This window comes from Rhinatrema bivittatum, chromosome 18 (genome assembly GCF_901001135.1).
Source record: "Rhinatrema bivittatum chromosome 18, aRhiBiv1.1, whole genome shotgun sequence".
In the NCBI taxonomy this organism is placed as follows: domain Eukaryota; kingdom Metazoa; phylum Chordata; class Amphibia; order Gymnophiona; family Rhinatrematidae; genus Rhinatrema; species Rhinatrema bivittatum.
In genome coordinates, this window is record NC_042632.1 from 55,579,708 (window position 1) to 55,599,327 (window position 19,620).

The following is a 19,620-nucleotide window of genomic DNA, read 5'->3' on the forward strand; positions in this document are numbered from 1 at the left end:
TGCATAATATATATATTTCCATGACTATGTCCAATATGTCATGAACCTTAGGCCTTCATTTGATTTCTTTTTTTTTAATCTGGCAGATTTATGTAATTGAGCCCTCGTGTTTTCGGTCTTGTGTTTTTAAGAAAACCTATGCAGTACAATACTTATCAATCAGAGCAGGAGTGGGCCTGCTGGAAAAACTTCTGTCCAGTGGCAATTCTGGTTGGCGAGCCTGATCTCGTGTGTGTCTGTCAGTGTAAAGCATGCAAGTCCTCTCCCGCTGGGCACTCTCTGCTGTCCTTAATGACATACAAAGGATGCAAATTATATAAAACATAAGGTCTGACCATGGGCTTTTCCCATGCAATGACTTTTCTTTGCTGGCCCAATAAAAGAGATCAATTTCATTTCCAATAGCAAGCTTCCCTTACCAGCAGGACATTTGGGAACATGCACCGTTTTACCAGCTGTGGTCTAGATAGGCTGCACTGAATATTTTTTCCAGAAAATCAACATCTGCAGTCACCTTTACAGTACAAAGGTTACACCACACACACACACACACACACACACACACTATTTTCTTTGCTGTTATCTGGCAATAATAATATATAAAAAGCAACACATTGCAATTCACAATTCAAACTCAGTTTTGGTTTTTTGAATTGCCAGTTCCCTTTTAATGCTTTTTTTTGGAATTCACTAGCAAGGATAACTTTTTTTTTTTCCTTTTGCTGCTTCTGGTTTTTAATTTAAAAAAATGCATCCTTTACTAAAAAGGTGCAAATTGCAATCAATTATTTCCTTAAACCAATTTAAAAATGAAAGTATCATTAAAATGTTTTAATTTTCCTAATTATTACCCTATTACTAGACAAAAATCACTGGAAGGTGGTACAGAAGGCACAGCTTTGTAACCCAAAGCTCATCTACACTGAGCAGCTCATTAAGTTTACAGTAAAAGATGGAGTAGTTTTAACGTCTATGAAAGGGAAGTCTTTTTCCTGCCGTGAATTATAAGGTATGGATGTAAAAGGATCTAGGATTGTTTGTCAGCGGGCATTACACTAAGGTACCTCCCCCTCATATGAATACCTGCTCAGCTGTTGCACGGAGTTAGAGCGACATGGAATATGGAATATGACGGCAGGTAAGGGCCACGAGCTCTTCTACTCTGCCCAATTGACGGCTGGTAAGGGCCACGAGCTCTTCTACTCTGCCCAATTGACGGCAGTAAGGGCCACGAGCTCTTCTACTCTGCCCAATTGACGGCAGGTAAGGGCCACGAGCTCTTCTACTCTGCCCAATTGACGGCAGTAAGGGCCACGAGCTCTTCTACTCTGCCCAATTGACGGCAGGTAAGGGCCACGAGCTCTTCTACTCTGCCCAATTGACGGCAGGTAAGGGCCACGAGCTCTTCTACTCTGCCCAATTGACGGCAGGTAAGGGCCACGAGCTCTTCTACTCTGCCCAATTGACGGCAGGTAAGGGCCACGAGCTCTTCTACTCTGCCCAATTGACGGCTGGTAAGGGCCACGAGCTCTTCTACTCTGCCCAACTGACTACCTGCTGCAATGCCACCGACCTCAGTTGATGATCTGCCTCCCTTCTTTCCCCCAACCCTGGATCTTTGGGGCTTAGCCCAGGCTCTCTTGGGCCCCGTTACTATTTTCATCTCTATCACGGTCTTGTGAGAAGCCTCTTCGTGCATCCACCACCCCTTTTCCACGATGCTGCTCCCGAGTCTGCCCCCGCGGAGCCTCAGATTTCGCAATTTCTTTCCCACTGAAAAAGGTTTCCTTCTTGTCCTTTTGATACTGCCCCCGAGTCATGGTTTTCATTCTGGCCTCTGTACCCCTCGAGTCATATTCTACTGCAATCCAAGTACTTCCCAAGGCTGAACAATCTAATTTATAGGCCCCCCCCCCCCTCAAGAATATCACTGCGATCTGCCCTGAGATGTTACGCCATGGAAGGAAACACGTATACGATCAACTCACCTTATCTGGCCTCCCCGCCCCCACAATTGTGCCATAACATTGCTACGTGGCCTATACATTAACAGGTATTTACATGTCACCAACGGCTGAAATTATTGCCAACAGCTTCAGCAGGCATGGCAAACAAGAAAAGGATTCATTGCTATCCTATCGGAATGCACCGCACGGCGACCGGTCTGAATGCTAAAAGGGAATTGAAATGGGCCTTTATATTCCACTTTTACCCAGGTCATCCAGGAATCAGGTAGCATGTGAGCATAGGCAGGGGGGGGAGATCGTTGGGGACACTGCTGGAACACAGTGTCACATCAAAGCATTTCCTGTCCCTCTCCGGGTGCAGTTATCACTGCTGTGTTCTATCAATAATCCCACACAACACAAAAGAAACAGAACAAAAGCAAAAAAGCATAAAACCGGCGCTAGCGGCAGCTGCTTGAAGGAGAACACTTTGTCTTTGGATAAGCCAAAAGTGATGCTGCTGTCACAAAATACTGTAGCACATTTCAGCGTGCTAGCTTGTCTTCTTCATAACCTCCGACATTAAAAAAAAAAAGTGCTTGTCTTCACTGATAAGGGCTCCATTTACAGGTTAAAACATTCTAAAACAGTTTACAAAAAAAACCTAAATCATTTTCTCTCTCTGTTGTAAAAGGTTTCTTGCGACAGAGTTCAAAACAAGAACTAGCTCTCACTTTTTATTTCCCTTGGTTTGATTTTTTTTTTGCAGCTCTCCATCACAGATGGAAAATTTTCCTGCTGGTCATTCCTCGGATATAAACCCTTTGGAAGGATTATATATTTTTTTTTGTAATTTCTTCCCTCTTAGGAGAAACGTGTGCATAAACAACACGGAGGTGATGGTAGAGAGAGAGAGGGGCTGGACAGGTGGAAAAAGCATGAAACAAGGTTGCTCAGTTGTCCACCGGCGTGGGATTTGCTAATGGCTGGCTGACGATAACTTGCACCACGTAGTCCCTGGGGATCTTCAACTCCTCCAGTCTCATTTTGTCTGTCAGCGGCCGACCCGAGAAGAACCAGCGCTGGCTGACGAGCTCTACTCCTTCCACAGCATGCAGGCGCCTCTTCATGTGATGCACCGTGTCCGTACTGCGCACAGCGAGCTTCAGGTCCCTGCCCGTGGAAAGGCGCAGGCGCAGGTGGCATTCGTAGCCAGAGTTGGCAGGCGGGTCGGGGATATCCATTGTCTCTAGGTCGCTCTTCTCTTCGATCATGTTGATTGGGGGTGCCAAGCAGTACACAGGGAGTTGGTATCTGTTGCCCAATTCATCGTAGCATTCTGTCAGGGCACCTTCAAAAAAAAAAACCAAAAAACCAGAAGATAAATGATATGAATACAATTTCAACCCTCCGTAACAAGGTCTAAAACTGGAGATTGTTCTATTATTGGATATCCTAGGATGCCTCTGGGAAAGGTTTAATCACAACATAACAGTTCGGCCTTCATTTTACAAATTTCACGTGTATTTCTCATACTTTTTAGTCAAACAGAACATCTGCCTGAAAAATAGGATCCCGGCTATTTTGGTGGCAATGTCTGACTCGATGCACCAAGAGGAAAAGAGACAGGCGCCATTTTCCCAATGTGCATGCTGCAATTCAGACACAGCAAGACGGAGGACAATCTTGCCCCGTGCACCTATAAAGTGAGTGAACTTTGAGGTACATCTAAAGAATCGCTTCCCTCTTAAAACAAGCGCACTCCTCTAACAATTATGATTCACTCGTATACTAAATTTTATGCCCAGGAAATATATTTGTTGTATAGGAGGAGGATTCCAAGCATGATGATTCTTAAGTTTCCAAGTCTGGTCACAAGGACATGCTAAATGCCATGCTGGGTCAGCCCAAGGTCCATCAAGTCCAGCATCCTTTCTCCAAAAGCGGCCAGTCTGGGTTGCAAGAAAAGAGGCAGGTGACAAAAAAATAGATCTATTTCTTGTTACTCACTCCTAGGGATAGCAATAGGTTTCTTTAGTTCATGAAGTTATTCACATGTATAGTTTGGTACGTGCATTGTACATCCGCTTGCTCAGTATTCACATTCCTCCCTCTAGGTGGGGATATGAACATGAGGAAAGCACATCAGTCTAACCTAGTGCACATACAGCAAGCACTCCATGACAAGGGGTGCCCCCACAACCTGCAGCACTAGGCTAGATTACTCAAATGTGTTGTTTTTAACTGCCAAGTGAATGATCTAAAAACACTTGTGTTATAACCTCTGCTGTTTAGAGATCTGAGCGACAGTTCTGCAATACAAATGCTCACTGTACTAAGGATGGAAATCTATTTGCATATCCTGTGCGTCTTTGAAATACTACACAGTACAGAGTAAAGACTTCTTTCTGAGCAGCAGTAGCTCCTCAGCAGCACAAAAAAAAAATCTTAAAACAGAGTGAGAGGGCCTGGGGAAATTAAAAAAAAAAAAAATAGCTGAGAGAATATTTTTAACAGGTACGTAAGCATTAAAACTGGAGTACCAGTAAAGCCATTAATCATGTGGGCGAGGCACCTCTTCCTAAATCACCAACTGGGAGTATGTGCAGCGGCACCAAGCTGCTGGCCTTCCCCATTTACCTTGGTAGCTCAAGTTTTCTTTTGCTTAAAATATATAGACCTTGGAAACAGAAGCAATGATCCATGAGGACGGCAGCAAAGCCACCGTCACACCTGCTCCCTTTACCATCCCATGCTAACAAAAAGACTCGCACTGAACATGCACTCCCCTTGTAACAGATATTGTTTCTCATTCCATGTACAAACCAGCCCACTGTGAGTAATCTCTGTGCAGAGAATAAAATCTGAAAAAGCATTCTGCTAGGGCAATTAGGTAAAGTAATTCTCACATCTTCTAAATTAATAAATAAAAACTATAAAATCTATGACTGTATAATTTATTCCTCCTCCAAAATGTATGTCAGGAAAAAGTGGTGAAGTGTGCCAGCAAAGGAGAGACAATTGCACGGAGCAAGCAAGATGACACTGCAAACCCCTGGCAATATCCTACAGTATCATATATTTAGCAAGCCTCAAGATAATACAACCTAGACTAATTAACACTTGCCCTGCAGCTCACTAGGCACAGTATGAACATAACAGGAAAGGCCACATTAACTACTTATTGCCTGGGGCATAACTTGTCAGCACCAAATCTACCCAATGGGATCATGCCACTGTTACCTGTCGACTTTGTAGGAGCTCTAAGGTTTTGCATTTCCTCCCGCCTCACAGCACCATGTACACTGGGAGCTTTTATTAATCAAGAGACTCGATTCTTTACAATTATTACGCACTGACATGAACAGAAATCTGTTGCTTTTCAAAGTTCGGCTTACTAGCTAGATTCTTAGCCCTCTATACTGGCGTAGTGACTGCTTCCATTAAAAACGGGAAGGCTCGCATGTTTGCTTCTGTTACCTGGTTACAACATTAAATTGCTGGAAGCACTGGAGTGGCACAGCATGCTGGCAGTGTTTCAGTAAAGGTCATTCTTACTTGTAAATCTCCCTTTATGTGCATTAGACCAGGAGCTTGTGGCTCATCTGTAACCATTAGTGGGGTTAGAGATGAGCCACAAGATAAGATTTCTACTGGTAGCACTCAATTTAAAAAAAAAAAAAAAATGCAAAATTAAAAAAAAAATAAAAACTGGACCGGACAGCATTAATTTACAAACAACTGTAAATCTGATCTTGCATAAAGATTTAGATCACTACTGGCAGGACGATTTTAAAATACAGAATGATTAAAATAAAAATAAGGAAAAAAAAATTACAAAATGACAAAGGACCATGATTTAGTCAGAGCTTTTCTTAAGTAGGACCTAAATGGCAAAGATTTGGAACCACAGGAGGCACAGTCTTTGTACATGGGCAGTCTCGTGTTTACAAAGGGGTTGAGTGTCGTGGCATTAAGCCCCCAATCTCAACCAAAGAGAGACTTCTAAACCCGGCTCGGACTTTACATGATCTCAGCCGAAAAGAAGCATTTGGAAATACTGCTTTCGACAAACCAGGTAAAAATAAGGAAAACAGGGATCTGCCCTTGTACCGCCCTAACGCGCCATGCGTGCAAGATCCTTTTCACTAACAATCTGCCTTCAAAAGCTTTGTGGCTCCAGGGAGCCAGGGCACCCACGGGGCTCTCAACATGAAACATAAGAAGGTAAGACACCTTAATGAGAGCAAATACCCTACAAGTTTCAGCATCACCTGTAAACCTGCCAGCCTAAAATGTCATGTTTTGGAAGAGAAAACTGGCCACGCAATGCTATAAAACCTGTAACTTGCTTGCTGGGTAACTGATAACAGAAATGTAACAAAACGTATCTGAGTCAGAGTAAGTTTATGGCTTCTTCAGAAGTAGTGAGCTAAAACTGCCAGAGGCTGAATGCACAGATGTGAAGAATTGTTTAAAAAAAAAAAAAAAGTTTTAATGCACCCAGTCTGGCTAATAACGTTTTATGGACTCTTCCTTCCAGGAACTTAACCAAAACTCTTTAAAACCCCGCTATGCTCGTCACCCTGAACATGCCCTCTGCCAACAGATTCCACAGCTTGAAAGTGCACGGAGTGAAAAAGTACTTTCTATGATCTGTTTTAAACCTGCTGGTTGTTAGCTTTATGGAGCATCACCTTTTGTTACTATCTGAAAGGGTGAATAAAACGGAAAATGTCATAATGCCTCTATCACTCCATGGTGAGACCGCACCTTGAATACTGTGTACAATTCTGGTCGCCGCATCTCAAAAAAGATATAATTGCGATGGAGAAGGTACAGAGAAGGGCAACCAAAATGATAAAGGGGATGGAACAGCTCCCCTATGAGGAAAGGCTGAAGAGGTTAGGGCTGTTCAGCTTGGAGAAGAGACGGCTGAGGGGGGATATGATAGAGGTCTTTAAGATCATGAGAGGTCTTGAACGAGTAGATGTGAATCGATTATTTACTCTTTTGGATAATAGAAGGCACTTCATGAAGTTAGCAAGTAGCACATTTAAAACTAATCAGAAAATCTCTCATTCAACGCACAATTAAGCTCTGGAATTTGTTGCCAGAGGATGTGGCTAGTGCAGTTAGTGTAGTTGGGTTTAAAAAAAGGTTTGGATAAGTTCTTGGAGGAGAAGTCCATTACCTGCTATTAATCAAGTTGACTTAGAAAATAGCCACTGCTATTACTGGCATAGGTAGCATGGGATATTCTTAGTTTTTGGGTACTTGCCAGGTTCTTATGGCCTGGATTGGCCACTGTTGGAAACAGGATGCTGGGCTTGATGGACCCTTGGTCTGACCCAGTATGGAAATGTCTTATGTTCCTTTATATACTCATTCCTCTGCTTATGATTTTATAAACTTCCAACATGTCCCCTCTCAGCTGTCTCTTTTCCAAGCTGAAGCGTCCCAACCTGTGAAGCCTCTCATCATAGGAGAGATGTATTCCAACCCCTTTATTATGCTTTTCTCTGCATCTTTTCTAGTTCTACTAGGTCTTTCTTGAGATGGGGTGACCAGAACCACCCACAATACTCAAGGTATGGTCACACCATGACTCAATACAGAGGCAATTTGCTATTTTCAGTTTTATTCTCCGTTCATTTTCGGATCATTCCTAACATTCTATTTGCTTTTTTGAGCACCACAGGTGCACTGAGCAGAGAATTTCAATGTATTGTCCACAAGGACTCCAAGGAACTTTTCCTGGGTGGTGACTTCTAATATGAAACCCAGAACTGTGCATCTCTCTCAAAGTATTCAGGGCAATGCAAACTCTGCTTTCCTTTCTTTCTTTTCAGTGGGCTCAGCAGTTTCCTCTTGCTCCTTTGGGCTTCTGGCTAAACTGGAACCAGAGCCGTGGGCCAGCACCACGGGCCTTCAATCACAACTACCTGGGGATATTTTACATCTCCTACCAACTCACGCAGCAGAGTCACTGCAGCAACAGTTCTCAGCCGAGGGCCACGCACCAGGGCTGCCCCTGGAATCAGGGGCCTTAAATGCAGCCACAAAGCGTCGCCATCGCAGGATGACTGGGGCCATTCCTACCCCTCCCTCCCCCACCAGAGAAGACCTCCAGTAGGGCTGTTCCCTCACTGGCTGCAGATTGGTCCCTCCACTGCCACAGGTCTGTGAAAAGAGAGACTGTATAGGGGGCAGCCTTCTGAAAAGGGATTGGTCCTTGTATTGACAGTGGAGAAAACCAATCAGCAGACAGCAGAGTGAATAAATTAATATTAAGTGCCCAACTTACCGTGCTGACCCACTCGGCCCAGCCACATTGGACTAAGCAGGAGGGAGGGAGCTCCACACGGGAGGCTGGGAAACTTTTTTTTTTTTTTTTTTTTTTTTTTAAAGCAGCATGGATTGGTTTACAAATGGACCACAAGTCAAAATAAGTGCTTTTTTTTTTTTTTTTTTTAACCTTTTAGCATTCTTCTTTTATTCCTGGTCTACACACACGTCATTAGCTTCCTGCATCCTGCAGGGACTGCTTTTTTAATTCTTTTTTTGAACATGCATGTTAAATAAAACCTGCACTAAAAGTCTTATTTTAGCATGGATTTTATTACATCGGCTTTTCTCGTCAAGCTTGGCACAGTGTGCCCTGCCCACTGTGCCAGCCTGATGCTGAATTTTATCCCTGTAAAATCTCAGTCAGTAGGACACCCTGATTACTGCTGTTCATAATATCCTCATTGCAATTAATACACGCCACGCAAAGAACCTCATTATAAATTACTGCAATGACAAGTTATACGCTGATACACTAACCAAACATGCAGTAAATTGTCAGTATAACGTTCTGCAGAATGAGGAGGAAGGGAGTTAGAGAAGAAAATCGTACAGAGAAGTGGAAGGATAATGTATGCTGAGGGACGAAAAGGAAGATTTGTGGAGGGAGACGAGAAAGACCAGCAGTTAAACAATTTCTGTTCTGTGTTCACCGATCAAGGGGTTGGAGAAAGACAGAGGGCAGAAAGCCAAGGCTGGACAAATCCCGCCAGGTCATTATGGCACTTGGAAATGTCACTGTGATGCCCAGAGCTTAATATGTGATGGAACATCTGGGGGCCCAGCGCTCCAGCACCTGCTTGATGTCCGACTCTGCCGTGAAGCCCAACCTGCGGGAAGTGGTGAAAACAGGAGGCGGAAGCAGCAGGATGGGCACGGGATGGGCACTGACCCGCAGTCACAGCCTCGGGGGTGCTGGGGGACTTCTGAGACTGCCCTGTGGTGAGTGCTGGATGTGCTGGGGTCAGGCTGGGAGGAGGTGGTGGACTTCTGAGACTGCCCTGTGGTGAGTGCTGGATGTGCTGGGGTCAGGCTGGGAGGAGGTGGTGGATGTGACTTGTGTGCATGCAGGGATCCAAGCTGTAGGGGAACGTGGGAAGAGTGATTGAGCGAGTGCAGGTGCCTGCTCAATCACTCTTCCCACGTTCCCCTACAGATAGAGACTGCTGGAACTGTACCTGGGGGGGGGGGGGGGGGAGGAGTGAGCGAGTGCAGGTGCCTGCTGGCCTTGTGCTAGTGTCAGGCAGATAGAGACTGCTGGAACTGTACCTGGAGTGGGTGGGGGGAGGAGAGAGTGAGCGCTGGTGTTGGACTGGGGAATAAGGGGGACGGGAGATAGCGCTGGGATGGTCCCCTGGAGAAAGAGAGAACGTAGAGGCTAGCGGTGAAAACTTTAGGATTAGATTTTGTGCTCGTGCTCATTTAAATGTGCAGTCCTGAAGGGGTCCAAGTATTTGGGCTGCCTCCTAGATCCAAAGAAAGTGTGTGAAGGCCGGTGTTAAAAGCGTAGATACCACTCTGCTTGCAGAGAAGAGGATTTGCCTGCAAAAAGCAAAAAGAAGTGGAGAAGGAACCCAAGGGAGCTCGGGGACCTGTACTGATAATTCTGTTCCACAGCTGTTGCCAGAGAAGTGTGGCTGAAGACAGGGAGAGATGATTCAACATCACTGCTTTTCAGGAAGGTGGAACCAGGAGGGAGGTCACGTAGTCTCCACCTTGGAATCGCCACAAAGAGGACAAGACAGTGGGAGATCTTGAATTCAGCAACCTACTGCTTTCCAAGGGAGGAGCTTTTGGTTTCTGACTGGGTGACCAAAGGTTTAGATGAAGGGCAAACCCTGGATGTGTTAGGGGCGCAGGAGGTTGATATATAAGCTGATCAGCCTGCAGGAAGTTTCCTTCTGATGTAGCAAACTGAGCCAGGAACTGCTTAAGTAATAGGCAACAGAGGGTATTAAATATTTCTGTCCCTACACAAAAGCAGCCGACACACAGGCTTATCTTCTAAATCACAAACATACAAGGCACTCATTACCAGGCAAAGGCGGGGAGGAATGAGTAGAGTCTCAGGGATCAGTCCTGGGCCAGTTTTGTTTAATATGTGAGTGAGTTTGTTTTTTGTTTTTGTTTTTAATCAATTAAATATTTATATACCACACCTCCTGACGGGAGACTGCACAAAGGGGGGGTGTATAACATAAAACACCAAAAAAAACCCCAAAACCACAAATTTCAGAACATTCTTAACATAGCAAGCAAAGAACAGAAATTAGGCATTCTGGACAGATCCTGGACAACCAATAGTAATGAAGATACCTACCCAGCTACCCACCTTCTCCCAACACAGCAACAAGTAAAATCCCTCACAACACCCCGTATCCCTGCTGCCACGTCACCACGCAATCCCTAGCACCGTCCCTGAACACAACCTCTGGATGGCGTCAGGACTTTAGAGAACAACCACAATTGTATTTCTTTCCTGAACAGATAACACTCTTCCCGCTTAATCCCTAGGGACAAGCCAATTTTTTTTTTTTTTTTTTAATATTCTGCTTTTCGGCACTTCATAGCGGATTACATTCAGGTAGTGTAGGTATTAGCCCTGTCCGCAGAGGGCTCAGATTGTGTACCTGAGGCAGGGGAGGGTAAAGTGACTTGCCCAAGGTCACTAGGCTACTCCCCCGAAAACAACCGTGCCCTACACTACACAAACCTTTTTTAAAAATAGAAATTTTTTTTTTTTTTTATAGCCAGATATTAAATCTAGCATCATCATCTGAGACCAGCAGTTACTAATCCACCAGCCTGCGGCACAATGAAGGGTGCTTAATGGGCCTGAATTTTCAGCACTGTGGACAGTCCCAAACACTGAGGGAAGAGAAGGAACTGTTCAAATAAATTAAAGGTGTTTTGGCTGAAGGGCTGGAGACATGGTGGAAATGCAACGAAAGAGAGAAAACCGCTCAGACTCGCTGAACACACCACAACAGGCCGCTGCTTTGTGAGAGGAGCTGAGACGCAACGCGGGAACCAGCCACAGCAGCTAAAATCACATGCAAGAAAGGTATTTTTCATCAGTAGGAACTGCATTCAGACCCTAATGACAGGAGCAAGTTATGAAATAACTCATTTATATTCACCATCAAAAGTCTGATGTACTTGTGGACAGAAATAAAGGTTAAACAAGGAAAAACAAAAGTTAAGGTGAAATGTTTTTACTGGACTGTTTCCTGACTCGCTTTCAGAAGCAACTACTCCCCTTCTCCAGGGCAACTGAGAGAGTCCCATAGAAGGACAACACTTTGTATAACTTTTCGGTTTTTACTCTTTTATTTCCACACCCTCATGTGAGCTAACACGGCAACCACATTATTTTATCCAAGGTACAAACAGGAAACAAGAAAGTTCACTACTTAGTAATGGGCTGTTACAGAAATTTAATTGTAGTAAGATTTTGCATGTATTACAAAAACCCCCCCAAACATACAAAACCTCCCCCGCCCTCTTTTTTTCTTGCATTATTTGTGATTCAGGCTGGTGATGTAATCATTGGTTTTTATGAATTAGCTGAAGATGGGGGGTGGGGAATCTAACCACCGTCAGCCTCAGTGCAAACTCTACCTGAAGGTGTTTTAGGCTACGGAGAGAGAGGGGCTGCTAGGGAACGACCTTCCAGTCCCACCATTCACGATTCCCATGCAAGTTGCTCGGGAGCTGTTATTTGTGTTCCCGCCTGGCTGGTGCTCTACCGTTTGATGCGTCTCCTGTACAATGTGGCCGCTGAGTGAATAAAATGTCAGGTAGCCCCTTCCCACGGAGGGAAGAGGGGACAGAGAGAAATGCTGCTGGCGGGGAGAGAGTTTGTGGTTACAAGATAACGGGAAGGTCTTGCTAGTGAGCACCGCAGACAGCAGCACACGGAGTCATTTTTCATAAGTGGCTTGGAGAGAGAAACCGCTGCAAATGTCAACCACTGGAAGTCAGAGTGCAGTAGCCAGTGAATGGGAATGCTATTAACAGCCCGCTGTGGGAGTAAAAGATCTTCAGAGTTATCTGCTACTGGTGCAGAGTGCACGACTGGAGACAGAACACAGTCAACTCTTTTGCAATGCAGTATTATCAATTATAATGCTTCTCTTTGCCAGGTTTCTACAATTTAATAGGCTTGAACCATCTTAAAGGAGCAGCAACATATCCCTCTCCCTTCCTCCAAAATACCACGCCAATAACCGGTCAGGGGAAACAAATCTACGAGCATCATCGTATGCCGCCACTGAACCAGGTCAGAGCAGCTGTATGAAGTGCACAGAGTATTCAAAAACCTAGAAAATGGATAACCTTCCGGCTGCTATCTGGGATATTCAGCGAGATAAAACGTCTTGGATATTATCTAGTTAGGTTTAAACTTATCCAAGAATATGTCTGGTAGTGGAGCTGCAGGTTTCAAAAAGGATGCGAACCAGCGTTGCTGAAACGAGAAGCAGAAGAAAAGCTGCCGCTCAGTAGTCACGGCTGCGTCTGCAAATGAGCGGCTTTTAAGCAAGGCAGAAGGACGCTGAGGCACTTGCTTCTAGAGTCCATGCAGCACCATTTTCAGATAATAAACCTTTTCCAGATAGAAGAACAAAGGCAGCAGCCCATGATTCCTCTCCCAGCCCCGCCCCATAAAGAGAGTTTTTGGATGAGAAAAGGTACTAAAACCAACTTCCATTCTGAAATTAGATAAAATGATTTTGGAAAGCAGAACAAAGAAGGGAGACTAGCCTCACTGAGCTTTGAAGAAAAGGAACCAACGCTTGGGAGCAGGCAGCTGATGGGCCTAAACTTTGGGACTTTCCCCAAGCTTACATCATCCGTGCAAATCACCCAGAGGTACCTGCAGCAGACACTCTCCGGTGGCAGCTGTGACCCTGCCTGCTCTGGTGCCCTCTTCTCTTTTAAAAAGGAAGCAACAGTTTGAGAAGATGTTCAGAGCATAAAACAAAAGGGCTGATACTCCTCAGGAAAGTGTTTTAAGCTGTTGAGAACTTCTGTGCAATTTATGTTGGTTACTGACATGTAAATCACCGGGGGACCGTGTTGATGAACTTTCGCGTCCTCTGAGCAATGGAGTTTGCCGTTTTAAAGAATTAAAGAGCTATTTGCATGAATCTTGAAGTTTGGGACTGACTCTGTGTTTTTGCATTCCCCTGGTGATTTGGATATTATAATTGGAGTGCAGTGTCTGCTCCTCTATTGTGTTTGTGGATTTCTCCGGTTACTGATATGTAAAACATTTTACTGGCAGGCCTCTCACCTGGTCTGAACGACTTCTCTGTGCTCTAAGTCTTGACTTTCTAAATGGCTCTCTCAGTGGAAAATTGATTATTAGATCAAGGAAATGGAACTCAAATTCGTCTTAGGCTTTTAAAATCTGAAGTATACCAGAAAACAAGGAGAAGCCCAAGTAATCCATCTAATTGGTGCCTCTCTGATAACTGCTATGCAGTTACAGAATTGCCACGCAAGATATAAACAGGTTAGGATTACTTTCCTCATTTCTGATAAATGCATTTGGCAGTTAAAGTGGAAGCAGACATGTCAGTTGGTAAAGAACAATGAATTACATCTCCCTCTCTCCCCCCCCATATATATATATATATATATATATATATATATATATATATATAATATGTGTGTGTGTGGGGGAGGTTTGGTTTGTTTTTTTTACACAATAAGGTTCTTAAAAGTCTATCAATTTCCAGAAGGAAGCAGGGATTTTCTAGTGCCTTTGTGAAGTAATATTTCAATACAATGAGGGATTTCCAAACATAAAACCCAAGGTAAGGTGTTAAGTGCTCCGACACTACAAAATATCAAGAACGCATGCAGCGCCCAAGACTTCTGGCTCTGGTGGTCACGAATGTAAAATTAGCCGCAAGCCAAAAAAAGCGCTGAGCAGCAGGAGATGCCAGCATTTTTGACAGCAACATCATCTTTTTGTTAATCTGTTATTTTAAAAGCGGATCCAGGGACGTTTTTGTTTGATCCTTTAAATCTACTTCCTGCAGACTTCCTCTCTGCAGTGAATAAGAGTGATTAACACATGTAGGAAAACCATAATTAACAGAATGACCGTGGAAAGACACGGCAGGATAATGCCCCGTCACTGCATATTACACTGAAGGAAACCTCGAGATAAAGCAGAGTTATTTTAAACAGGAGACCAGCATCTCACAACTTTTCCTTTCAGTGTTTGCACCGTTTACTACATAAAACGTATTAAATTAAAAACGTGCTCGTTTTTGATATTAAAGTCATTCTGTGAGATTTTACTCACCGTGCTGGTTATACATTCACACACTTTCAGAGCTTGGAGTCCATCAGAAACCACCGACAACGCTACTCAAAGCGTTAAGACTTGTCTAGCAAGATTGATAATCAGATATTATATTTAGAAAGTACGTCAGGATTTATATATGTAGAAAGCTGCATTTTCCCAACAGCTTGTTCCACACGTCGCCGTGTAATGTTTACGCCATCATGTCAACGCCGCAGAATTTCACACAGCTCAGCTGGCACTGGAGCATAAGAAACTAAAGCAGGTAAATCCCATCTCGCACCAAAATTAACTCTGAGTGAGGATGGAAGAGGAAATGATGAGCAAGAGAGTTTACTGGAGTGGATAATCATTAAACGTCTGCCACTCGGAGCATGGCAGCGTCTCTCCAAGCAGCACAAATATTTCAGAAAACATAGTTCGTATTTAAAACCTAAACTCTTTTGTGCTCAGATTTCAATTTCGGTTCTGACACATGTTATTCTGTAGATAAAGAAATAGCAGCCTTAGGGGTCAGTCTGATTTAAAATATCAAATTACCATCAGCCAGGAAGCCTTTTCTACAAAATGGTACAGAGCCACACGGTGAAAGGAAACGCAAGTTGATCTTAGAAAGAAAACAACTCAGGGGATTGCTCCTATAATAATTAAAAAATAAACTCTGCAAGAGAATTCCATAAAGTTTCTAATAATTCTCCCACTTCGCTAACACCATTGTTATTAGTCTATTGCCACGCTGATCCTCATAGCAGCTCCATGTGGTGCAAGTACAATAATGCAGAACAGCTTAATATTCGACTTGGTGAAAGATTTTTTAAAAATACAGGGGATAGCTGCTATACAAACTGCACATTTTATTAAAACACACATTTTTAAATAACAAAACATTATGACAAAACCAAAAGATGACTGGAATGCAGTTTGGAGAGGAAACAGAGCCAAGGAACAGGTATTCTAATATTTTAAAGATGTTAGCCTGAGCACCATTTCAAGTCGACATGGACAGAATTGCAATCAGCTATAGGAAGTAGACCATACAAGAACGTCTCTCATTCATGCCTGGGAGGATGAGATGTACATTCCATTCACTATTCATAACTAAGTTAGGGAAACGAGTCCCGCATGTGGCCATTGTTTGCTGTATGCATCACTTCCAGCTGTCTCAGTTAAAAGTCAGCCACAACACACACAGTCCCTCTTCCAGTTCTGTTTTGGAACTGGATGACTGGAAACTCTGGCTAGACGAGCCTCAAGGTATGATTCCGAATCATAGTTTAAGTTGCTACGATAGCACCATCCTGAATACATCAAGGAAATAATAAACCCAGGAAACCACAGGCCAGAGACTGCAGAAAGTGACCTGGAGTGCCAGGGATGGACCACTAGCAACCTACACATCCCTGGAACCTTTGTCGTCATCAATGAGAAATGTTCCTTCCAGGACCTGATTTGTATCTTACCAGTAAGCACCAAAAAACGTGCAGGGATCTCTACTTGGACCACTAAACATTTTCAAATGACCTAGAGATGGGAACAAGCAAGGTAATCATATTTTCTGATGTTAAAAATTATTCTAAGTTGTTAAATCACAAAATGATTGTGATAAATTGCAAGAGGACCTTGCAAGACAGACCGGGCATGCAAATAGCAGATGACATGTAATGTGGACAAGTGCAAAGTGATGCACGCAGGGAAGTGCAACCCAAATTACAGCTACACAGTGCAAGGTTCCACATTAGGAGTCACCACTCAGGAAAAGGATCTAGATGTCATTGTTGAAAATTTGCTGAAATCTTCTGCGCAATGTGCAGCAGCAGCAGCCAAGAAAGCAAATAGAATGCTAGGGATTATTAGGAAAGGAAAGGAGAATAAAACAGAGAATATCATAATGCAACTGTATCAATCCATGGTGAGACCTCATCTTGAGTATTATGTGCAGTTCTGGTCACCACATCTCAAGAAAGATACAGCAGAATTAGAAAAGGGACAGAGAAGGGCGACCAAGATAATAAAGGGGATGGAATGATTCCCCTATGAGGAAAGGCTAAAGAGGTTAGGACTCTTCAGCTTGGAGAAGAGACAGCTGAGGGGGGATATGATAGAGGTCTATAAAATGACTGAAATGGAATGTGTAAATACAAATTGGTTGTTTATGCTTTCAAAAAGAAGAGATTAGGGGACATGCAATGAAGTTACTAGGTAATACATTTAAGAGAAATAGGAGAATCTTTGTTTACTCAACATATAATTAAAACTTGAGTTCGTTGCCTGAGGACATGGTAAAAGCTACTTGTGCCGCTGGGTTTAAAAAAGGTTTGGACAAGTTCCTGGAAGAAAAATCCAAAAACCATTAACATGGACTTGGGGAAATCCACTGCTTATCCCTGGGATATGCAGCAGGAAATCTATCAACCTTTTAGGTTCCTGCCATGACTTGTGACCTGGCTTGGCCACTGCTGGAAACAAGACAGTGGGCTTGATGGACCTTTGGTCTGACCCAGTATGGCAAGTCTTGTCTTCTTATGAGGGGTGCTGCTCCCTGTTTTTGAATACAATTCAGCAGCAGTTAGAGCACATAGCATAACCCAATGATTAGTGCTTGCCATACTAATGGAGGCACAAGAGTTGAATCGTAGCTCAAGTTTCTCAGGCTAGTCAGAGTAACTTAAGGAGAAGACAAAAATTCTTCAGTAAAATAAGAATATGCTGTTGCTACAGTTTCTTGTAAGTGGAGGCTCTACCTGACTTTTCTGTGCAGAACTGTAGTTAGATTTATCCTTGAAAAAATGTACTCCTAGGAAGCGACAAACCACCACAGCAACATGTGTACTGAATTTTTCTCTTGCACATTTACAACACGCAAGCCATCTCACTACAGCTCTGCTCAGGAGGCCTTCGTCAATTAGCCTGCCAGGTCCGGTAAATTCTACGCAGAGTTCACTCTGCAGTGCCGACAGCCTTATTATTAAATATAAATGTCAAATAATAAAGGACATGAGACTGTAATTCACTCAACACTCTGGATTTTACATACCCACAGTTAACTTCTTACAAAAGCACAGAAGGGCTGTGTTTTCTTGGGAAAAAGCTTATTTTGTTGGAGGAAAAAAAAAAAACAACTAAACAAAAAGGCTTTGGAAAGCTTACTGAATGTTTGCTTTATTTTCTTCTAAACTAATACAGAGCCTCTGAGCAAAGCACTGACCGGGAACAATGAGAAGAAAAGCTGGAATGAAGAATAAGTAAGCAGTGTCAGGACTGTGCGCTCAGCTCGCCATAGCAAAGAAAGGCAATGATACACATTAAGCTGAGCCGAGGAGACCAGCAAAAGAAAAGGCAGGCTGTTATGGGATGAAAGGGTGTCTGGTGCACATGCCATATGGAAATGGTGGGAAACCTGCAAGAGAGGAATTAGGGAGAAAGTGAAGGCAGGAAGGGGATTCTGGACAGCACACCACAGGCACCCGTCCCCTCCAGGCTGAGGAAGAAGTATCCAGGCCGCAGCTTTAATCACTGGCAACATTAGAAGACCACGAAAGGCACAGACGTAAATACCCTAACCTAGCGTTCCCCGCCATACATCCTAGGTTTGGCGGATACGGTACAAGTCGGCAGACAATTCCCAAGAGCGGCCTGCCAGACATACGCGGCCGGTGCGATGAACTCATGGCCCGCTAGAAAGGGCCGGTCACTTGAAGCCCGTCAGCAGTCGCTAGCACCTTCTCCTCGCTGCTTGTTATGACGGCAGCAGACTCGCTCAGTCATCTGCCGCTCCCAGCAGTCACCCTGGGTACCCTCGCTCGGGGGGGGGCGGGCTTGCCACTGCAACAACCTAACCCAGAACGGAGTCGGGGGTAATACTCTTTTTGAGCAAACAAAAAGAGGGCAGTGGCTCCTCCCCCGGTGGGTCTCTCGGCTGGGCCTGCCACGTGGCCACTGTTATGGGCTCTTGCCCTGGCGCTCGCAGGCAGTAAAACAACGCACTGCCAGAAGGCGGCTTTGATAAGAACGAGTAAGAAGATTTCTGTGGCACTGGGTCAGAAGAGGGACTACTTTTTCCCTGAAGAACGGCAGTTTAATAAGAGCAAAAAGTAAAATCACAAACGTTCAGCAGCCTGTGGAGAAAGCGTGAGAGTAGAGAGTGTGAGAAATGCCCAGCCACACCGATTCATGCTCTTTCACAAAGCTTCCCAGGTCTGATATCTCTACTTCACACTGATTTTCTGCCGGGTCAGCAACCCCAAACCCTTTCTCAATTTGTTTCATGGAAGGTAGCGGCTACTGCTGGATCCGACACAAAGCCTTTATTTGTATTTATTTATTTTATTAAGAAAATTACCATTGCCTCTATCACAACAGATAGAACTTTTCCAAATCTAAGGGGCATTGCAGTTAAACTGGGATCAAGGTATTTTAGATGACACATTTTGGGAAAAAAATATATTCTGATATGCCTACAGCACCAAATATGAAAGAAATGCCACATGGCTATACAGATAGTTGGGTCTTCAGAGGTGATAATTAAGCCAATATTTAGAAGGGTTTTTTATTTGTTTTTAAATAAACCGCCCACATAATTAACAAGCCAGCATACATCATACTTCAGCAAAAGGTTCACACAACTCACTCACAGATAAAAAACACTTAGCTGAGTCAATGAATTCTAGATGAACTGAAACGTCCTGAAATGTGCTCCAAAACCTCTTATTGCACTGCCAAAACAGAATAGCCACCAACATGGAGAAGTACCACTGGACCACGCCAGATACTAAGCAACTTGAAAACTAATGGTCAGAAGATGCGAGTATCGGCAATTTCAGCACAGCCTACAGGACACGTGCACAGGAACAAAAAGAGAGAGAAGGCATCTCATGAAAACTAGAATGGAGTCCTGCTTTAGAAAGTAAAAATTTCCATCAGTTTTCTTTCATGCTAAATTAAGAAAATAGACACATGAACAGCAGCATTAACAAAATCAGGATTTCTTCAAAGCATCCCAAGATTCCC

At 43.8% G+C, this 19,620-nt stretch overlaps 1 protein-coding gene across 1 annotated transcript in view; it reads right to left on the reverse strand.

The window, feature by feature from the left end:
* Positions 1-658: 658 nt before the first annotated feature.
* UBTD2 (ubiquitin domain containing 2) overlaps positions 659-19,620 on the reverse strand; it is a 56,975-nt gene continuing 38,013 nt past the window's right edge. The window contains exon 3 of the mRNA XM_029583658.1: positions 659-3,297. Coding sequence (XP_029439518.1) covers positions 2,900-3,297 — 398 coding nt within the window. The 3' untranslated portion in view covers positions 659-2,899. The remainder of the gene's footprint in view (positions 3,298-19,620) is intronic.